The sequence below is a fragment of the Drosophila yakuba genome, chromosome 3R (assembly GCF_016746365.2).
Source record: "Drosophila yakuba strain Tai18E2 chromosome 3R, Prin_Dyak_Tai18E2_2.1, whole genome shotgun sequence".
NCBI lineage: Eukaryota > Metazoa > Arthropoda > Insecta > Diptera > Drosophilidae > Drosophila > Drosophila yakuba.
Window position 1 is genome coordinate 15,002,719 of NC_052530.2, and position 23,295 is coordinate 15,026,013.

The following is a 23,295-nucleotide window of genomic DNA, read 5'->3' on the forward strand; positions in this document are numbered from 1 at the left end:
TTACAACAAAAGGGGCAAGTGCGCAGCAAATAAACTTTAGTACGATGACAATTTCCATTTTGCTCCTGGCACTTTGCACGAAAATGTTCAGGCAGGGTGTCAATGCGAAATCTGGAGCATTTTCCCAGCATTTTGCCAGCATTTCCCGCAAGAATTTTTCTGCGGTCACCACACAATTTGTGTGTCATTCCCTAGTGGCCTGGCATCAGCGTTTTGTCACTAGAGTTTTATTGCATTACTTTTTACTTTTTGGCGGGGGACAATAAGCACATGTACAAATCAAAGTCACGACGCCAATTGTTGACCCACCAAACTTGACCACTTTACAGCCACTGCGAGTTGCACTTCTGAGAGCAGAACCCCCTCATAAAGTTCTTAGCCAAAGTTGTAAAGCTACACTGACTATGCTGATATGATGATTTGTACACACTTGAAACAATATGCTTGTGAAATGATATATATAATAATTTTATACCTATAAAAGAATTGAGGGGGAACCTGTTAGGCGGGTATTTGCAGTAGTAAATTGTAAGTGGGTAAAAATCCATTGTTATATTAATAATCATTTGGAAATGTAATATTCCAGTAAGCTCTGTTGTTCAGTGTATAAAGCGCCCCTTGTCGGTATTTCTGGCGTTGTGTTGTTGTGTTGCTTTCATTCTTGTCCAGCATGCTGTTAATAAAATTTTGCGTTCTTTATGCTGTCATCCGGCTGACGTTGCTCCTCCTCCTGCTCCTGCTCCTCCTCCGGATGAGGATGTGGATCCGGCTCCTGCTCCGGCTTCAGCTCCAGCTCCAGCTCCTGCTCCGCTTTGGTCTCTTTCGCTGGCAGTGTGGTGGGAAATTTCTTTAAAATTGTTTTGGTTACTTTCAAATTAGTTTCTGAATGACAACAATGAAGCTTTGCAAAAATGTTGTCATTCCGTTGGCGCAAAGTTTTCCCAGACCAGTTTTTCCCCTTTTCCGCCGCTTGGCGACTCCCTCGCACTATTCTAAGTTGGCTGGTTTTCTGGTTGGTTCTTCAAACTGGAGCTCCAACTCCTGGAACTGCTGCTCCTACTGCTCCTGCTGCCTTATTCATTTTCAGCAGTGTCCCTCCTTTTCGCCTTTTATCAGACTTCTTCGTCTCATTTCTGCACTTATAGTACATACTCGCATACATATATAAAAAGCATCCTATGTACAATATATACTCGCCGACCATAAAACTTTCTGTTTATTTCCTCAAATGCAATTTGACGCTGCCGCCACACCGCCCCGAACTTTCTTTATCGTCTGCCATTTTCTACTGATTTTGCACTATATAAAGCATGGCATTGCTGTAATATATGGGCTTTCAGATGGGCAAACTTTTCCAGCAGCCAGCAAGCCGAAAAAAAGTGAAATTGAGTTTGTCATTTTGTTTATGCGAGTACACGTACAAAGCATTGATACCGAAATCAATCGCTGAAGTCTGCGAATGCTCAGGAATTTGCAAAAACACACGGCTCACTTATAAGGCAACTATTCGATTGATGAAATCATTGCATGCCACAATTACATAAAATACAATACTAAGAAACTTTAAAATCTTGTTGGCTAAAGAATAACACACCTATATTTATGTGCTTTCCAAAAGTAAACAGGATATGCAAATAATATCTTTATACAACTAAGAATATTAACAGGTGAAATGTTTTGGAGACCTTTGCTTAACTTGCATTATATTTTCCCCTTTGAAGATTTCTTGTTTAGCCCAATTTATGTAAGTGCAGCCAGTTGAAACCCAAATCTCAATTAGTTTATTTGCTTTGCGCAGTTTTTCGTCAAAAGTTTCTGCATCAATCAGTGTTTTTCCGTTTGTTCCCTTTGCCACATTATCGTGCTGCTGTTCATTGCACTTTTATTGATTTTATAATTTATTTATTTAGGTTCCTATTGCTGCTGCCGCCGCACATCTGTAATTAATTTGTTTTTAATGCCTCTTCAAGTGCTCTCGACGTTGTCGCAGAACTTTAATGGTGGTTGCCGACGCTAATTTAGCCCAAGTTGCAGGCAAATGCTGCAGCCACCGGAAGTGGGCGGCTGGCTCAGTAGGGCGTGGTCGGGCGGTGGGCGTGCCACTGGGTAACGTGCGGCATGTCAACGCCCAGTGGTCCCCGCATCCTTGGAGGGGAAAGGGAAGAGGACAGGCAAAACTTAGGCTGGCTGGCGCTCAATTCTAGCGCTACTTAAAAATTAATTTTGTTAATGAGTTTTTCGCTCTGGCAGTTGCAAGTGGCAGACGGCAAGCTGCTTACCTGTTTTGCTGCTCCACGCTGCCAGTTCGGGCCAACTTTAATCCAGAATTCTACTACTTAAATATGCACTCAAGCACAACGATTCACACCATACATGATGCCGTGTGCACTGAAAAGAAATTATGGTGTAGTTGCCAGCAAAAGACACCGAATTTCACCTAGCATTACTCGAATACTCTGTAGTATGCCACGAAATTGTTTATTTAAATTGTTATATTATAATTAATTGTTCTGCAAAAAGAGCCCTAGGTTTTCGAGCTGTGTACACGAGTGTTATGTAACCCTGTTGGCTTTTCCATTTCATTCGCAGCGAATCGTTGAGCGTGCAATGCTTCCACTGGGTCCTGACGCGCATGCAACATGACATGGACATGATTGTGAGCGACAAGAAACAGGCGCGTCTCTGGGCCAAGCGACTACATGTAGCGCTTTTGGTAAGTCTCTTCCGTTCCAGCTCCATCTGCAGTTCCAGCTCCAGGTCCTGCCCCATCTCCGTATGCCTTTATCCTTGCATCCTGATCCCGGTGGCCACCTAAGCCGAGCCGAGAGTACAGTGTGTGTGCGGGTCTGTTGTTGTTTACTTTGGCGCTGTAAGTGCACTTTTGGGGGCACTCTTATGCCGCTCGACGATTGCCTCGGATTAAGCTGGGTGCCTGCCTCCTGGCACTGGGCTCCCAGTACTCAAGCCAAGCTCCATGCATCCTTTAAGCCCGCCGGAATGATGGAGAAACTTCAAATGAACAGCGAGCTTTGCCTGGGATTAGCCAGAGATGTCTGGCACAAAAGGTTTCCTTGATCTTTTCTGTGAAGATAAGGTTCTTTTCGAAACCAATTAGATAGATCAAAAGTGGGAATCACAGTATTAAAGATAGTTGGAAACTAACAGCTTCATTACCATTAACCAGACACAAACTCAGTTCAAAGCCCAATTGATTCCTTTCACACCAAGGCTATTTGGACTGGCCACATGTAATGAAGGCGTTTATAATTACACAGATGTGTGTTAAGTGTCCTTCTGATAGTCAGATCCCCAGGCTCATTACAATGCGCCACACACCATCTCTGGACCCTGCCTCGCCACTTTCCAATCAAGAGCTCCAGAGCGTCTGCCAAGTTAATGCTTACCAATTTTTTAATTAAAGACATTCCGGGAATTGCTGCAAAGCCTGCTGGCACTGCAGAAGCTAAAGGATGACAACAACGCGCGGGCCCTCTTCGATATGTTATTGAACAACGTGTGCTATGTCCTGGAGTATCGGGAGACGGTGCTGCATTTGTTAATGAACTACAATGAGGCGCACAGCACAAAGTGAGTACCCGAGCGAATAACCATTCCAACTATGCACACACATTCCGATTGAAAATAACTTGCCCTTCCGGCCATGCTAAAACCCTCGTACCCACTTCCACATCCAAATCCACTACCATAGCCATACCCATCACGAACCGAATTTGGAAACCATCTACCGGCCTGGCTGCATTGCTGATAGATAACGGCCACGACCCCGTGGCATCTGGAAATAAGCAAGCCAAACACACATCCTCTAATGGGATTACTACGAGCACTCGATGTAGTTGCCCCATCTCCTCCCCCCACCGAAATATGCACTGCAGGCTGTCAGGATATCGCCGTTTCTGCCAGGATCTCTCGCCCCGACAATCAGGCATTGTTTGTCTTGGCGGCGTGCCTTTGTCTTGAGTCCTGCTCTGTTTGCTCGGCTATTTGCACAGATGTCTGCTGGGTCGCCAAAGCTCACTGTTCATTCATAGTGCTGGCAAACCTGCTGGTTTCCGCTAAATCTCAAGGGGAATTCAAAAGAGGCTATAAGTTATAATTAATTGTGTTCCTTTCAATTGGAAAGTATGAGGACCTTATGCCCAGGATAACAGTTACGTTTCTAGACTTATCTACTAGGTCCCAAAAAGTACTAAAACTATTTCAAATGCTATCAATTGTATTTTAATATATTTTTTATCAATTTCAATTCTTTATTTTACTCGAAGACCTATTTTTTATACATCAGTAAAGACTAGCCGCTTGAAAGTTTATAGACATACAGTTTTTTTTTTGCCATAAAAAGCTGTTCCTCAGTGGACATCACTATCCCAGAATAGAGTTAAGTGAATGGACTTGCTGGTGAATGCGTGTGTTTCCCCAAAAAGCCGGCATCCCCAAATGAACTAGTTGCACATTCCTCGCGAGGCGGCGATGGGAGTTAAAGGCTAAAGGTTTAATTGATTTTACAAGCATGTGCTGTATGCGTGCCCTGGCATAAAAATTATGCCATTTTCCAGAAGCCAAACCGTGTTTTTCAGTGTTTGTTTTTTTTGGGGGCAAATCGTGCACCTTGGCTGCATCCTAATTGCCGAGTTAACAGCGCATACTCTACACGAAAGCTGAATTGAGATTATTTCAATCGAAACGTGTGCCACACTGCGGCTACTTGATAAATCGCTGCAGAACATTGAATATAGTGCAGCTCCAACAGACTCAGCAGGATTTGCTCGATTTACTCGCAGTTGTAGAGTGTGTAAACTCATTACCTATATTTGATCGAGTTCATCTGGCAGATTGGGTTCATTGACACAGAAAACACACTATATACACCTATTTATTTCCAGCAATTGGTTAGGGGCTAAAGAATATAATAGTACTTTTGCGTTTCTCCGTGCATGCTTGCTTTTAAAAACTCTTCTAAATATAAATGCATGTGCATTGGCAGACCCTTTATAAATGGAAGCCACTGCGCAATCCATTTATATAATTGCGATTTTTTAGTCCCGAACATGAAGAGTTAGACTCACTTGAATATTTCTAAATGGCTGCACAAATTCGCCTGTCAAACAAACTCGACTCCGAGTGCTCTGTGTCGAGTGATACCTGCAATAAATGCCTGAAAATTTATTTCTGTGTCACAGACTCCGTGACAGTGCAAAAAGATCCTGGGTCGCCAAAGTTTCCTAGCCTGTCGGTCTGCATTTAATTAAATTATCTAACTCTAAGATATAAGCCCCTTTTCTACAGTCCACAAAAGTTCTGAGGATAAATAAAAAAATCTATTTCCTCTTTCCATGCTATATGGTATATTATTTTATAAATTCTCCTTTGCTCTTCAGTTTGATTTGTGTATAAAAAAGCAAAATATCCTAGAGGCAACCTATCCGCTAGCGTTTAAAATTATTGTTTATATTTAATTATTAATGTGTCATTTTGAATTCCTTCGCAAGCCAGCAGATGTTTTTATATTCATTCGTTTATTGTTTTTCACTGAAGTGTTAGATATTGGCATTTTAATTTTTGATTAACATATGCAAATATTGCATTCGACCGCAAACATAATCCCTTAAGCTGTACATATGTTTTCAACCCAATTTAAATTACCCGACGCCTCGGCAATAAATAAAAGTATGAAAATATATATTGTACATTTCTGTACTAAACTTTTTTCGTTAGTTTCACAGGCTAGCATAGTTCTTTAAGTATCATATGTACAAATCCCTGTACGATCCACTGTATCTGATGACACATAAAGAGATAAACAAATTGTTGTGTGCCTGTTGGGTTTTACTGTCGACTATCAACGCATCACATCAGCCAGTTGGATGGGCCCTAGTTAGTCGGTCTGAGCGAAGTCTGTTGGTTGGGGCACTGGCAATTTCAAAGCTTTGACTAAATTAATTTAGCGCGCAAACATGAAATTGACAGAGATTCCCCGGGGAGAGTTGGCTTGGTTCAGGAAACTCGTTGCGCTGCGATGCCAGCTACAATACGCAGATACAGATACAGATACAGATACAGAAACAGATCCAGATACATTTACTCAACTCGCGTGTAACTGCAGCTGTGGGTTGTTGCTGGGCCAGCAACTGTGTGGCTTAATTGGAGCATGATTAATGCGGAGCCAGTTGAAAATAGTTGGTTTATACAATTTCATCGATTAAACATTAAGTTGAACAGCTTTCAATTAGGCAGGACAATTGGCAATCATGCAAATTTCGCTGCCTTTTGAACTGCAATCAGTGTTTTGAGTGTCTGACAGATTAAAGATTTTTCGGTGTCAAGATGAATAATTTATGACCCCGTCTGGCTGCCACGTATCCGCTATCTCGCAGATTAATGCCACCCAGTTTACCTCTGATCTGCAGGCTCTGAGTAGTGCTGTCTTGATTTCAGCAACAAAGATGGAAAACCCTACCAAATAAAACAAGTAATATTGATATATCCAAAAGATTACAAATCCAAAATATCAAACATACACAGTTTGTTTGGAATATAGAATTATGAATGTAAAAGTAATGATAGAATTCAACCAGAAGCTTTCTTAATGTTGTAAGCAAATCTGGCTGTTAAATGGAACAAAGTTTATACAAAATGACCAGAACGACAACACTAGCGCTGAGCTGCAATTGAGGCCCATCAGTCATTGTTGTTGTGGCTGTCATAATTAATAATATTTTCATTATAAACGTCTTAGCCCAACAACAAGAACGGGAACAACTGCCCCCAAATAGTCGGTCCGTTTGTGGGTGTTTCGGGCGCAATTACATTTTATCATTTATTCACCATGCGCTCAGGCTCGGCGCGAAGGCGATTCCCATCTTCCTGTTCCCGATTCCCCAACCGCTGAACCCTGAACCCTGAGAACCGCTGAGTGCTGACCAGCCCCAAAAACACCCAAGCCCAAGTGTTCTAATTAATTCTGTATGCTCAACCTGCTGCTTGAACTTCTTCATCCCATTTTCCCTGGCCTTTTGCGGCTGTTGGCGTCCATTTAATCAGCGTAAACGCGAATATCAAATCAGGCGCAACAACAATAGCAGCACTTGCGAAAGCAACCAGAAGTTACAAAACCGCGTGCATACAAATTAATTATAAATAATTTATTAACGATTTATCTTTGTCCTGCTGCCAGGCTTCGCTGGTCACATGTGCTTGAGATTGAGTATGTGTGCAGAGAGAAAAACTAGAGCTTATCTTTATATAACACATCCAGCTAAATGTTATCCATTTTTCGAAAATCCTAATTCTCTAAAAAGCTCTATTATAGAAATATGAGTGGTTAAAGATACCTTACAATTTCGAAATTCCTTGATCTCTTCAAGGGAAAGTTTAATAGTGATCAGATCCTCCTTGTAAAGTGGGAAGTTACAGCTTCTTGTCTCAGTGTAGAATGTAAATAGGAGTTGAAACAAATGGGTGGGGGTGACTCGATTTGCACCTGCGCATCATTAGGGCGGTGTAGGTGGGGAATCGATTTGGATCCGCTTGTAAAATGGTTTGTGGCATGCAAGATGTTGTGCAACTATCAAACCGCCCACCCGCCTATTCGCTGCGGTTACTTGGCGTTGTGGTCAGGTGGTACCAGCATCTACATGCACATCCACATCCGCATTCGCATCCGTATCTGCAGCAGCAGAACCACCACCATCACCACCAGCGCCATCTTCTTCCGCGAATGTCAGTGTTGCTAAAATGTCTGAAATGAAAGAAGCCAAATGTAGTCTTTATGGTATCCATCCAATGGCAAATAACTCTTTGAAAATCAAAAACAAGTAATATTTAAGCAAATAGCTTAGTTGAATAATTACTTACCGAAATATATAATTTAATCCAATCATTGGTTTTTCACTGACTGATAGCTCTATTATCATCAAGAACACTAAAGATCCGAAATTCCTTCTGCATTTTGTTTCATTTGGCTTGTGGGATTACCTACGATTTATATTTTAGAAATATTCATTTTTTTGCTATTATCGCAGCTGAACGGCCAACCTTAGATAATAGTCAAAGCCATCACAGTCGCAGCTACCAGCAGTTTTTGCACCGCGCTGCTATTAATGCGGACACCACGGACATCTTTGCGGTAACATGGCCGTCATCGTGGCTGCGCTTGATTCATTTCACATTTGAGTTATCATCAAATGTGCACCACACGGCACCCGCAAACAGGACAGGAGCTTCGATATGGATACGGAATACGGAATGGGAAGGCATTCGAATCCACGTGCACCACACCACACCACACTCCCTGCCCAATCCGCATCCCAATCCCAATCCTTGCAGTCAACTGAGCGCCTTTATCATCAATTGCCAGTGCCCCCCAGATTTCTCCTGCTGTCAGTTGTGGTCACTGCCGACAGTTCTTGATCAATACAAATGGCCAAATATCTTGAAATTGGCTGGTGATTGCTAACTGGTTTCTATTCATCGGCTGCTTCATGCGGCTGTTGAACCTGGCTTGTTTAGCTCTATTACAGGCGTGTAATTTATTGGACCCTTAATTGCGTGCAGCACCTCAGGTTGCATTGCCAGGGTGGTTGGTACTTATTTAATAAATGATATATTTGCTATTATTATTTGCTATTAATTTTATATAAATGTTCTTAATCTTCTAAGTTGCTATACTAATGACGGTGTTTTCAACTTAGATACCATATCTCTAACTGTTAGGGAAAGCACCCTACTGTTTCGCCCATCAAAATAGTATACAAGTATGCATGTTGACTTTGCTGAAACATGCTTCTGATTTTTATTGAACCTCGCAGAACTATACGCGTGCTTTTGAATTATTTGCCTGTTTAATTTCGCTTAATGTCTATCGTTACGCCATCAATTCCTGCAGGACTCCGGCGGGTCACTGAATGCCGGATAACCACTTTCATTACAAATTCATTTCCCCGGTCGCCGGCTCCTAGCTCCCGGCTGCCGACTCTCGACTCCTGACTCCCGACTCCCATGATCACCTCGCCAGCTGCGTTGTGGCACATTGACCGCATTCGAAAACGTCGATGATGCTGGAAGCTCCTGCAGCGAAGCTCCCCGGGGGCTTTCAAATTCGCAATGAATTTGCATAAATTGTTCGGCGGCAACGCTGCGACCTTTTTGGAAACATTTCACCATTTTCATCGCCAACGCAATGTCGCCAATTTTATGGACCGGCAATTAGAGTGCTGAACTTTGAAGAACTTGAATATGGATTCCTTCCACGTTGGAATACTAGAGGGAACGCTATAGTCGAGTTTCTTGACTATCAGCATTAAAACGATCGTGCTTCTGATCAGAAATATAAGACCTTTGAGTGTGTTCTATATATAGCTAATCTTATACAACATATAGGTTCTTACTAAAATATGTCGACATATTCCATTTTAATACCTATCGACGTGCATTTCCTCATTCTTATAATTGGTTAGAAAATCTGCTCTCTATTACAGCCCTACTTTGCATGCGCTTCCTGTTTCGCTTCGAATTGTCCTTTTCGATGACTCGCGCGATTTTCATTATTCAAACGACAATCAATCATTTTAACAAATTGACGTGCACAATGACGTTGGCTTTTATTTTTTGGGTATGGGTTGCCTAAAAACAAAGCGGACAGCTGATTTTGGCAGTTTGGCGGCTGTCTTCTGCCGCGTTTTCTTTTTTTTCCAATTTCGTTGGTTGCCTTTTCACATTTTGAGGGTAATTTGCTAATTGGAGGCGTCATCGGCTTCGACTGAAAGGGCAACGCAACATCATCACTCAGCCCAAAATCGAGTTGGGTTAGTTAGTCAGTCATGGTGGGGCACTTTTCGTCCTGGCCGATGAGTGGGCCAAATGGCATTGGGCGGGGCAGCTTTCGTCCTTTTTAATGGGGTAGATGATATTCAATAAGTATTTTTGGGCCGGACGAAAGGTTATTGATGTGCGACTTTGATTTATGCCCATGAACATTTTCGTAAATGTATAAAATGGACTGCAATGAATAAATTTCATTTTAAATCAAATTATTCTTAGAGAAATTAAATTGTTCGTTTGTAAAGAAGAGAGGATTAACTTTAACTGGAACCGATTTATTTGTATAAGTTGCGAACTAGATAATATAAATTTATCGAATTCCTAAAATTGTTCTTCTTTTCAAACTTTGTGGAGAATCTATTAAAACTGAAAACCCATTTAACTCATAGTGTTTCACCTTATGGAAACACCAAAGTTTATTAATTACTGAGGGTGTGGAATGAACATAAATATTTATTTTAAATTGAATTCAACCCCACTGAAATGGAGTTGAAAAAATTAAGTATTTGTCACATTTAATTGAATTGAAGCAATGTGGCATGCATTTTTCATATAGATACGGGGCCAACATGCAACAAAATTCAATTTGGATACGTGTGCACACACATAATAAAGAATTTAATTACAATATATATTCATTTTGTTAACTAACCTCTGCACTCCAACTCCACAGGGTTTTTCTGCGCGATGTGGTGGAAACGGCCAACGTTTTCATTAAAATGATGGAGCGCTTCTGCCAGGACTCTGTGGTGGTGCAGGACAAGAAGCGCAGTGGTGGCGGCTCCCGGAAGAAGAAGCAGGCGGCGACCAAGTCCAAGCCACCAGCTGCACCACAGCCCACTGAGGTAAGGGCCAAATGAAAAATAAAGTAGTCGGTTGAAGTTTTTCACGCTCGCTGGGGAAAGGTTAGGTTTTGATTTTCGTGTAACTAAGATTTAATTTAAAAATAATTACCAAAAATGAGAAAATGTAATTTCTTGATGGAAGTCCACATCAATCTGTCCTAACATAGACTCTGTTTAATGTTTTATAAATAAATGGCCGCATTAAATAACTTTATTTAAGCCTGCTGGTCAGCACCCGCTGTGCAGGCCATAAAATACACCCTAAATTGCCAATAAAATTTAAATCGAATTGCAAACAGAAGCAAGGAAAAGGGCCATACACAAAAAACAATTGTCGTCTATGCCATGACCGTTGAAGATTTATGTGCTTGATCGTGAAATTTAATTGACTGAAAATATGAAGAAAAAAATACAAAAATTCCCAGCTACGTTTCTATTATATTCAATTTTAACGACTGCGGCTTTTATGTGTTTTCTACTTCGTCGTGTGTGCGTATTTTCGTGGTGCACAATTGCATGCGACCTTAGTTAACGCACTCGCAAACTACTTCATTCTCTCACTCGCGGAAAATGGGAAAAACTTTCGCCAGTCGGTCCAGCAGGTTTCCGTTGTTTTTCCGCCGCTTTCACCCTTTTCAAAAAGCTCAGCTCTGCGTTTTATACAACTTCTTTTTCCAGCATACGGCCACATAAATGTTAGAGGACCGTAATTGCAATACTTAACATTTATTAAAATTTATGGTAGTCTTTAAAACTTAATATAGTATTATAGATATTTCATAAGAACTGTATCCTTTCAACGGCTCTCTTTTCTGGAAATTGGTTACGTACTACACTTGTAGCTGTATGGATTCCATTTTTTAGGAAATAGACTAAGCACACCGTGTAAGAGTATATTAAAGTCGCCTATTTCCCTGGCTGCCCAGAGCCCTTTGTGTTCCTAACCATCTTTTGTTTTTGCACACTTTGTCGCGCTGGGAAAACGACGCACCACTGAGCGTGATTTCCGGGCAGTGGCCCCTGGCCTCTGGAGTTTTCCACAACTGCATACTGGGAGGGCTGGTCAGTTTTGTGTCCTGCGATTTGGTCCTTTCGGCCGGGAGGTGCAAGTAGGGCAAGGATATGGGAATTTTTACGCGAATGCCGATGGCTGACGTGAACAAGATTAATTTTATTTTTTGCAACAACCTTCAATTGTGTTAATTTTCGACATATTTATTTGTATAGTTGCGGTCGTGTAGCTGGGCTATTGTTATTGGGCCACGCACACGCGTTCGGCGCATCAATTTTTCAACAATTAATTTATAAATATTTGTCCTTGCCGCCAAGCGAAAAACATGACAATCGCCACGAGGGAACAAATATTTGCATGTCCCTCTTCTTTTGGCATGAAAAAGTTAAGCGTGCGACGAACAAAAAGATTTAATTGTGTAACGTGTAAAATAAGCATAAATTTAATGAATTTATAATAAAATAATGTTAGTAGTCAAGAAGTCTGATCGCCTACAATTTATCATTTTAGTATTTACAATATTTCATTAAATATTTAAATGCATATTCATTACATTTTTGTAATCTTTACTCTTGCATTGCATTTTACAAAATTTTACTAATTTTGAGAAATTTTATCTGTATCCCCGTTAGATGGGTTTCAATAATGAATGAGATAAAAATACTTGGACAAATACTAGGAGGACATCGACCATCGATTTACAATTAATATGCATTGTTAACAGGTCAAAAACGGGCAAAAAAAAATGGGAAAAACAATGGTTTAAATGTGTTTATTTTTTTGCAATCAGCAAATTAAAATTCATTGCTGTAACCGCTCTTTAAACTTTAAATAATTTAACTGAAATTGAAATTATAGAAACTGTAATTTTAAGTTATGTACTGACGTAACTGTAGCTCTTTTTTCATTCTATAAAATATTGAGTTATGCTTTGTAAGCGATCACACGTGTTCAAGATGCCTTACAGCGATTTTAAAATACGATTTCGTATAATGGAATTCCATATTATAGCCGTTTTATTTCCTGTATAATATATTTAAATTTCAATTAAATGCTCGCTTTGTATTTTGTTCCTTTTTTTCCGTCACTTGCAAATGGCTGATAAGTATTATTAGATATCGGGTTATAATTACCACTGCCTGTGGTTTAATTAATTCTGCTGCTTCGATATTTACGTAACGACTAATTTCCCGCTTTGATTATCCATTTGCACACAATGTCGAATCATAAATAATTTATTACTGCATAATTGCAGGAAGACTTGTCGAGCAAATGGGCTGAACTGGCAACGGAAGTGTGCAGCCTGCTGTCCTCGGAATTGGAAATGCCGGAGGATGAGCAGCCCATACCCTTCGATGCTGCCTCCGAGAAATCCATCGATGATCAGCGGTGAGTTAGTTGCAACTATTTTTATTTCTTCCTTCCATCCTTCCCTTTCCCTCCTTGTACCCCATCTAACCCAGAGAACCGAACCCATTATTACCAGTTCGATTTGCAGTGGCACAACGTGTTCTTATTATGTTTCTTGGTCTTTCCCTACTTTCAGCGAGGATTGCATGATTCGCATAAATAAACTGCTCCGTTCCGAGAAACTGGACCAGGCCATCGCCCTTCTTCGGGCCGCCAGGTAAGTTGAAAGTGCCATTCCCTATTCCCTGGTCTCTGAACCCTGTTGCTAGGGCTCCAGACGTAATGCCTTTGTAAATCCCTTTTTTTTTTTAATAACTTGACATTGACCACGCCACGGAAAAGGTACGAAAGCAATTCGCATAATAAATTAACTCTAGTCAAAAAAAAAAATGGGGTAAAAAATCAGCTCGGTCGCTGTGTCCTTTAATGCAACTTCACTGGCATTTATCGAATTTTATTTTCTTCCTGTTTATTTTTCATATCCCTTCTCTGCGCTCTTGCACGATGCCTTTCGCTGCCCTGCGTTGCTCTTAAATTAAATAGTTTTTATTTATTGTTAAGGCAGAGCACGCTGGCACCCCGGTAACTACAGATAATGGCAGTGCCCGGAATTCCATGTCCCTGCTTTCATTTTCCCCCCCAGATAATAAGAAGAGTCCTGCTGCTGCCCTCTGCATTTCGAACAGACAATTTCTCGGTGCGCGGTTTTTGTCCCAGCCGCCTGCAATTTTTCAGTCAACAAACCACAGAGTTGGCAAGGTGAGGTGGATGGTGAAGGGTGGAAGCTGGATGGATGATGCAGGATGGTTGATGGTGGAACCAGGTCAGAGGACCTCCTCTGCGCCTTTCAATTTAATTGCCCGCTCAATTATGTAAAGCCCATTGAAGACGCGCTCAAGAAATGTTTATTGTTTGCTCGAGAAAATTGCGTGAAAATAATTTATCTTTTTCGCGTCAACATTTAAATAGGGCTGCGCCGCGACGACACCACCCGCACAGAAACATCGGCAGATGTCGCCGAGTGTCAAAGGCTGGCTGGTTGTGCTGTGCCAGAGCAATCGAAAACGTGGCTTAAATATTTCCAAGTCATTTAATTACAACCTCATTAAAATTTTCCACCTGCTGCCTGCCGGTTGGTTCTGCTCGGAGAAGCCGTGTCTCAAAGGAATCCAATCGATGGCATCTGCAAATAGGAGACCGAAAAGCTGGAGGCTCCTGCTCTGCTTTCTGTGCAAATTGATTGGATATATTCGGGGAAAGTGTTGCCAGTGAGATGAGTCCATGGTGTGTGTGTGTAGAGGCTTTCTCGAAATTTATGTACATTTTAATTGTTGCCAACGAAAATTGTTGCATTAAAATGAATACAATTTTTGCTGTGCGACTCGGTTGCTGCAGTGGCAGCTTAAAAAGGTCTAGACGCTTTTTGTGCTAATAAATTAAAATGCTATATGCATATAGAGCACTACCGAAGCATCCACCGCCCACCGCCCACTGCCCACGCCTTCGACCACGCCCCCTCCTGCGGGACTCACTCCTTTGTCTGGGCATTGTCTGGAACTTTTTTGTGCCCCGTTGCCTAGCACTTTTTGCCACTCAGTTTATTTCGCATACTCTGCCAAGAAGTCCCACTAATTGGATTTATGTACTTACGGTTTGCCTCATCTTTGCTAGATTGCTAGACAATAGAAGAATTTTCATTTTTATTGGAGATTTATAAAATTTTAGAATGATATACATACTACTTGGGTCTTATAAGTATTTACACTATTCAAGTATGTTAATTAAATATTTAAAATACATTCATTTTTTTAGGAAACTATGTATATTCCTTTTTCTTCCAAATGCTATATTTTAATTTTGTTAAGATTTGTACAAGTTTGTTTTAGCGTCAGTGCATCTTAAATCTTTTTATGTACATACGTGTCGTTTCCATTGAGAATGACAAACATGAGGGTATTTTATACATTTTAGATGCCTCAGTTTCCGTCAGCTGTGAGAACGCTTTTGGGTAAGCAAAATATTGAAAATAAACTGGAGTTTGTGGGCCCAACACGCAGACATTCGTAATTTGGGTCTGGTGTGGCATGTGTGTAAGTGCATTGAGGATGATGTGTGCTGTGTTGTGTGTCTGTCCAGAATTTTTAAATAGTTGCCAAGTCACACTATTAGGGGGTTTTTTCATTTAAGTTGAGCGAGTGGAAAAAAATGAAATTGGTAGCTTTTCTGGGTTTTCCTACTCTGGCTGCTTTGGCTTTCGCCGGCGTTGGCTTAATGGGTGCCCTGAAATGTGTGCTTGGAAAAAAGCAAACTTTTAAGTGAAGTAAATGCGCAAAATGTTTATTCAAACTTCACTTTGGCTGCAACTTTCAGTACCGCCATCCACTCTGCCCCGCCCACTCTAGCCGCCTTTTAACTAAGCTTATTTAAGCGTCTGCTGATGCGCTTATTTAGCATAGCAACGGCAAGCTCTGCTTCCGCCTTTTATTTCGCCTTTGCACATTTCTTGTTGATTTTGTTGACTGGAAATATAAAGTATTTTCAGCTTTTAAGTTGGTGTCCAAGTTCATAGTGTTTAGTGTTGAAAATAACCAATTTATAGTTTTGTGAATATATCTTCTGAAACTTAATTTCAAGCAATCAATAAAATTAAATTCATTTTTATTAAACGTATTTATTGAAATGAAATTTGTTTTGGTCTAAAAATGTTTTGCATAGAATCTCATAGCCATGCTATCTATTTTTAATTGTCCGTCAGAGGACATTTCTTCTTTGCTAATACTCAAAATTATAATTGTATGTTGCATTGGAAAATTTCAAACATTTCATTATGGCCTATTATAAATTTAATCACAACATTTTCGGTGAAAACACCTGGAATTTGAGCCAACTTAATCCATGGCATTGGCCAGAATATCGATTCATAATTAATCCAGTTTCATTCAATGTGATTAAAAATGTTTTGCCTTGCATCAGGAAATTTTTTCATTGAAATAAATAGTTTATCTGCTAGCGCGCACAGCACAACAATATGGAATGCGATCGAACTAAAAAGCCAAAAGCCCCAAACCGCCAGCCCGATGGTTTTCATAGATTTTTCATGGTCCATAATTAACCAATATTCGCCCCTGACCAGCATAGTGGCACACTAAAAACCGCTAATTATCGCCACGCCACATCGCTGTAAAAGTTGCACGCAAAATATTGTCGCATAACTTTTAAATGAGCGCAGGCAAATGTTGATCCGAACCCAAACACTTTGCCCACCCCATGGATGGTGGCTTTCTGTGGGTTCTGTTGCACATTGTCCTATCCCTCTGGTGGCAACTAACGAGCTCCGAAAATGAGACCCGCAGGATTGCAGACACGGAGCAAAGAGCACATAGCGTATACGCCACGCAGGACACTATGCAGCGGGCGTGGCCATGGGCATGTCAGTCAATTTATTGGCTGGAGGACAGCGGGAAACATAAGTTGCACTATCGCCTACAAGCACGACCACAAATAAGCATAAATATGTCGCTTAGAGGGACTTACTCCACATTCCTTACCAACTGCCTGCCTGCCACTGATATGGCCAAGAACATCGCGCTTTCCACTGCCACAGCGGGCAAGGTCGTTCAATAGCACTGAAAGAAAAAGAGTGGAATTTAAGGTGTCTGTAAAAGAGCAGAAGTTAATACAATTCATGGTATATTATATGCATATTTTTTTTTTTTTAAATTTTTTAGACATTTTTTTGAAATTAAACTAAAATGGAAAATTTAAATAGTAGTTTAATACATTAAAATCGGTTCATGTGTTGTATCAAATTATTTAGCGGCAAACTATGATATGCGAAATCAATATATTTTCAGGAAGCTCTTATTATTTAACGTTTTACTATTTAATATATATTCTATTTTAAATAGTAATTAATAATTTATATTTAAAATAATTTATAGGCTTTTTCGAGCATCGTAACCAAGGTCTCCCCCAATGCTCGCTCTATCTCTTTCTCGTTATGTTTTTGCTGTGCGTTGCATATAAAGCTGCTTTCAAATATTAAATTAACAGCGGCCACGTTGCGAAAAGCCTGCAACGTTGCATCATCACAGCACTGGGAAGGGATTATATTGTGTGTGGCATCGAAAAAGGGAAAGAAAGAAGACAGGACGCACACAACATGTGAAATGTTGGCCAAGTACAACGGGTGGTGTATCCTGGCGCAATTTTAAACGCATCAATTTCAGTTTGCCGGGGCAAAAAGCGCCTCTATTTCAGCCTTTTGTTGGATGTAGAAGATAATAATACTGTGGGCCTATTGTTGGAGCTTACATTTTTTGAATTTTGTGGGAAAATGGTTACCTAAAGTTAACAGCTTTCAATGTGCCAGCTTGTATGCGTACTGATTAGATTGCAATGAAGAATTAAATTAAAATTGGCATTTACATGGAGTTCTACGAGATTAATTGTGGATTGACCCGAAAAATCAAAAAAAAACTGTTCAAAATTATAAATACCTATAAATCTTTAATTTTGCTGATATTTTGGAAGTTTTGCGTTTGTAGAGGATGAAAATATAAAAAGGCTAGATACAGCATAGAAGTTCTCAATTTGTATAATTTCAATAGAAGCTTTAATTTAACTTACTTTAACAGGCTTTCGTAACGATATCCTGGTTAATACTTCAATTTCCCCTGTATTCCCAAACTTAATGTAATATATTTTTCTGTTTTTGTTCTAACGCATCCTTTGTTGTGTATTCCGCAGGGAAGTTTGGCCGGAGAACGAAGTGTTCGGTGCAATTTCCGCTGCACCGGAAGACGAGCTGCTGCTCCTGCGTGAGATTTTCATGTACAACATTACAACAGGTGAGTGAAAAAAACCGAGAGAGAGTGGCTGAGTGAGATGTAAGGGACAGGACAACACCCATTGGCCACGATTTTAATTATTGTTTATTACTATGCATTATGGAAGAGCGTGCTGGCACAAACTTCGCCTGACCGTTGTTTTAATTAAAAATGAAAATCCGCCACTTGGCTTTTGCGTGTCATTTATCTTGCGCTGTCTGTTGCCTCGTCCTGCACCCCGCTCCCAGCGTCCATCGTCCTTCGTCCTTAATCCTGCACATTGCAGTCCTGGACAGTTGGGGCCACTTCCGGTGCTGCATTTTGCATCTCCAGTCTATAAATTTGCTAGCTGAAATAAGCCAAATTATGGCGCAACTTTCAGTGCTGTCTGTCGATGTATGTGTGTGTGTGCGCATGTCCTTGTTGCATTGTCTAAGTTTTTGCAGGCCCCGTTTGGCTTTTTGCCTTCTGGCCAAGAAGCCTCGTCCTTCGGGCCGCCAAAGTTCGCTTAACAAATTATCCAACAGAAATTCTTGCGCTTCATTAAAAGTAAAAAATGAGGCAGCAAAGGACGAGCATTTCCACGCCCCTTATCCCTATCCCTGTATTTTCTTTGCTGTTTTCTGGCAGCTCTTCGCCATGCCGGACTAAATGAAAATATATTAAACGCGTAATTGTTTTATATTTTTTTGTTGTTGGCCGAGTGCATTGGTTTGTGAAATTCCTGTTGTTGGGACTCGTTCAATTTGAGAGTCAGCGGAGCGTTGACAATTCGCTGCCCATTTCAGGCTCCTTGTCTGTCGTCTGCTGCCTGCCAGGATATTTTGTTTACTCTTGACATGACTTTTCAATTTGCCCTTGGAGCACCTGAAATGCAAAAGCCGCGCAATTTTTGTTGAGACTCGTCTAATGGCTTTTAGATTTTGACAACCTATACCTTCATCCATATGTTGCACATTCGGGCTTATTCCGTTTATATACACACTGTACATATATGCATTTATGTTCATGTATCTTATCGCCGCACTGCAGTTTCCGGCTTTCGTGCATTTCGCTTCGCAGAATTTGAAAGCTGCGGTGGCATGGAAAAGTTTTTGACAAGCGCTTTAAAACGCATCCATGGCTGACACTCTTATTCGTTTTTTTTTTTTTTTGTTTTTTAATGAAATTTATACAATACAAGGACGCCAAAGATGTCGCTGCCAACGGAGAAGTTTTCAACTTTTGCTGCTCCGTGCAGTTATCGAGATTTTTGTGTGCGAAAATTTATGATTTCCGCCGTGAAAGCAATGTTATATCAAGAGTTTTTGTATGTTCGGTATATATCAGGTTTGCTCTTTAAACAAAGAGTTACGAGCCAGATGAACTACTTATTTTAAAAAAGTTTTTCGGGTAATAAACTCGATGTCTTTATTTATAAAAAGTAGAAGGCATTGTTGCAGTAGTTGAAGAATGAATTTAGCTTAAAGGGAAAATACATATTTCAGTTTAAGCTTTCAGTTTTAATTTCGAAGGACTTTGGTTTGGTTAACAGTCATGTACTTGGATATTTGATACTAATAAGCAAACACCCTTTATATGTATTTCAAAATTTTAATAGAGCAGAAACGCAATACCCCCCAAAGTTTTGGTGCTCGAGGAATCCCTTTGTATGATAAATTTAATTAAATTTCAATTTAAAGTAGCATACCCATATTGCCTTACAAATGGATTGAACAATGTCTGGACAATGCCCCTTTTTGGTTGTGGCTGTGTGTGCGAGTGGGCATGACTGTGTGTGTGTGAGAGTGTGCGTGGGCGAGGTGCGCATCCTTTTACTGTTTCGTCCGTGTCTGTGCCTTGGAGCGTCCATCCTGCCATTCTGCCATCCTGCCATCCGTCCATGAGTCCACGAGTCCACATGAAAGAGTCTCCGTTGGCGCTCAAACGCAGCGCTTAAAGCATTTGAAACCCTCCTTTATGTCTGCGTCATCGGTTTTATTTTTTACCCCATCGATAGGGTTGAGCTCGTTAAGCTTCTGAACAAAAGCGTGACCCGTTCTAATAGCGACCATGGGATTTGATGGGCAGCTTAACGCCCGCCGGCCATCAATAGATTGATGTTCAGTTGACAGTTTTGCCGGCTGCAACAATATGCATTTTGCAAAAGAGACATCAGACATATACACAAAAAAGAAAAAAAAACCGAAAATGACCAACTCCCGCCGCAAATTTATATAAAAGCTCATGCTAATGCCCCAGCCATAAAAACGGAATCCGTCCCCAAAGTGGCCATTGAATGGGACTGTATGTGTGTCCCTCTCGCTTTTTGCCCTCGAACATTTTATTAATTACCGGCGACCGCAAGCTTTATGTAGTAAACTCCCTGCCTGTGGTTTGGCTTTAATTAATAATTTTTTACGTGACTTACCCATTGAATGGTGCATGTCGGCCATGAAATCAGCCAGTACAAAAAAATAATGTGCGACTAAGCAAGTTTGCTGCACTGAGATCTTTTTAAAACAGCATTATCAGTAAAGTGTTAACCTAATTATTGAATGTTTTCTTACCTAACATCAAATTATCCTAACAAAATAAACAATTTTATATACAAGATAACTAGAAAATTGTATTTCTTCAGTTGGCCTTTCGTGTTTTCATTTCCAGCTTAACTGAAACCTTTATCTCTCTTAACTCTGGATTTAAATGCCACCATGACTGTAAATATCTTCATCGTCAGACTTTCACCATTTATTGACAATACAAATTACTTATTCATCCATCTAACTGGGTATAATTGAGTTGAATCGAATCGAATCGCATCCCCCCATTTAATTATTACACTTCATATTAAATTGGCTTTGTGCAAGAGTGCCGGACGTTGGGCAAGACAAACAGCAAGTGCATTGACACTTTGCATAATTTATAACACTTGTCTGTGTGGGCTCTCGTACCCCTGGATACATATGCAGTGCCTGTTTCAATTTCAAATTGAAATGCAAACTTAATTCCGGACGGCAAAAAGAGAAATACACATCGCAGGATCGCAGGAGGTGTGAGAATGCTGCATGAGAGTCGAGAGTCTGTTTGCTTAGTTAAATCTTAATCAAGTTGCTTCGTTGATTTCGATTTGTGGCGCGCATAATAAATGAGGAGTCCTTTGTCCCGCCGCTTCCGGATCCCCCTGGCAAAGCCAAATCAACGCCCAGGACTCGTACAAAAATAACACAAAAATCCACTCAAGTGTTAAAACAAGAATAAAAAAACAAGAAAACCAAGCAGAAAAAATGCCAAGCGCTAACGGGGACAGTGAATATATTTGTGTATATGTGTATTATTTCAAGTCCTGCCAAGTCTGTGCGCCAAGTCCTTAACTGATTTCCCAGCGCAAACAAGTTGGTCTCTCCAGTTGTCGTTGTTTTGGTCCTGCGTCCTGAATCCTGTGTCCTGTGTCCCCTGTCTTCTTCTGCTCCTGCTGCACCCCGCTCTTTGTCCCGCATAAAAATACAAAGTTTATGTTATGAACACAAATAAAAACAAAAGCACACAACAAAGCTCGCCCAAGAACAACAGAAAGTGCGCAAAAAATACGAGCCGGGAAAGGAATAAAATACAATAAAATGAAATAAAATATCCACAACAGCACACAGCAAGAACAGAGTCATTTGGACACTACCGACCTGCACACAAAGAATAAAATCAAGGCATAAAAACTTAAAAAGAGTAATTCTAATATACTGTCTAAAGTACACTATTACATACTTTTACATTACATTAAGTATTCTACTTATTTCTCCATTTTTTAGTAAAACCAAGTTAACTAACCTAGATTCATAAAGAAATGGCATAAAGAAATCTAAAAAGGGTACTTTCTATCAATTATTTGATAATAGTTGAGTCTATTCCGTCGAAATTTTATCGCTTCATAATAGTGTTTTCTTTGGGTGTAAGATTCCTACCCCCTTTTAGCAGTATATTTGCAAGTTGACGTGTCGTGTCTGCTGTCCCCGTTTTCCAAATCCACTGCCACAAGGAGTGCGATACCAGACGTCAACCACAACACCCATCAGCACACACTGCCACTCCTATATGTACGAAAACATGTACATGTAGTGAACCGAGAGTTTTGGAGCTGGATCTGGATGCGGATGCGGATGGTCCGGTGATGACACTTACTCAATTAGGTGACTTTTCTCGACACTGATTTGCCTTTCTGCTGGCCATTTTTATTGGGTCGTAACTTTCTGCTGGAGAGCTATCCTCTTCGTTTACCTTGATTAGTTTAGTTGGCTATTGTGCTGGCTTTTCATCATACAGAATTAACTTTAAGTTTTTCAATTTTGCAAATAATTTCATAATATCTTTGGATAAACCGCTTACTTATGTAAATGTGCACTATTTTTAATGTTTTTTTTTTTAAATAACCAGCGGGCTTAAACTTTAAAGCTATTTGGTGTGTTCTGTAGATAAGTAAACATTTGAGCACTAAATGGATAAAATTCATTTTTCATACAAAATTATATTTGGGAACGGTGCACAAACTTAATGCGAGGCCTTGTTTAATTTAAAACCCGTGTGCGATTAAATTTAGCAAAATTTACATTGTGCTCGTTTACCTTCTGGTTTTTTATTTGCCCATTCGACTCGCTATTTTTTCTGTTTTTCATAAATAAACACACACAAACCGCACCTGTGCTCTCACTTTTCTCGTGGGATTTTCGGGCCTCCCACAGTTGGCGGCAATGACATTCAAAATGTGTAATGTGAAAAAGTAACCGAAAAATTTAACTTTAAATTGAATAAACAAAAAGTTTGTTGGCGGGCGCAGGGACTTTAGAATTCTGCTTGGAAAAAACAACAAAAATGCGGAAAAACTTGTGTGCGGAATTTTACCTCTAGTAAACATAAAACGTTGCATACTTTGGGGACACTACCTCGCAACTGGGCGACAATAAAAAGCAAGGAAAGCGGTGAGCCCGATAGCGGAGTTCGGGGCAAGGGGAATAGAAAGGGGTGACGAGGTGGGGAAAAGTCATAACGAGTGCAAAACCATGAAATGAAATCGTTACCGCCCCCAAAACCCCTTTCACCTGATTTTCCCAGAACATTTGGCTATATTGGAATACCCTTATCAAACGCTGACACGTGAGGAATTTATTTTTCCTTGTCCAAAAGCTAAAAGCTCAACCACAAAATTTGCAATCTCTTAGAGCGCTAACGGCTTACAAAGTATTACGTGTATGCTTAAGCCTAACGACGATTAAATTGTGTAATAATGGAATGAAAAAGTCAGTCATAGTATGCAACCTTTGTTAAATGAATTATCAAGTGTTAATATTGTTTGTATACTGCTAAAAAGAATGCCGTTTTATCCGTTTTGTTA

The 23,295-nt window shown here is 40.3% G+C and overlaps 1 protein-coding gene and 1 long non-coding RNA gene across 2 annotated transcripts in view; one reads left to right on the forward strand and one right to left on the reverse strand.

The window, feature by feature from the left end:
• LOC6536916 (protein timeless homolog) overlaps window positions 1-23,295 on the forward strand; it is a 68,148-nt gene that overhangs the window by 7,999 nt on the left and 36,854 nt on the right. The window contains exons 6-11 of the mRNA XM_002097449.4: window positions 2,590-2,713; window positions 3,422-3,588; window positions 10,511-10,682; window positions 12,950-13,083; window positions 13,241-13,321; window positions 17,854-17,954. Of these exons, the coding sequence (XP_002097485.2) occupies window positions 2,590-2,713; window positions 3,422-3,588; window positions 10,511-10,682; window positions 12,950-13,083; window positions 13,241-13,321; window positions 17,854-17,954 (779 nt within the window). The remainder of the gene's footprint in view (window positions 1-2,589; window positions 2,714-3,421; window positions 3,589-10,510; window positions 10,683-12,949; window positions 13,084-13,240; window positions 13,322-17,853; window positions 17,955-23,295) is intronic.
• Window positions 15,475-16,771, reverse strand: LOC120321703. The gene is made up of 2 exons (XR_005561404.1): window positions 16,653-16,771; window positions 15,475-16,587 (listed from the first exon to the last, which is right to left on the reverse strand). It is a non-coding gene; the product is annotated as an uncharacterized LOC120321703 (long non-coding RNA).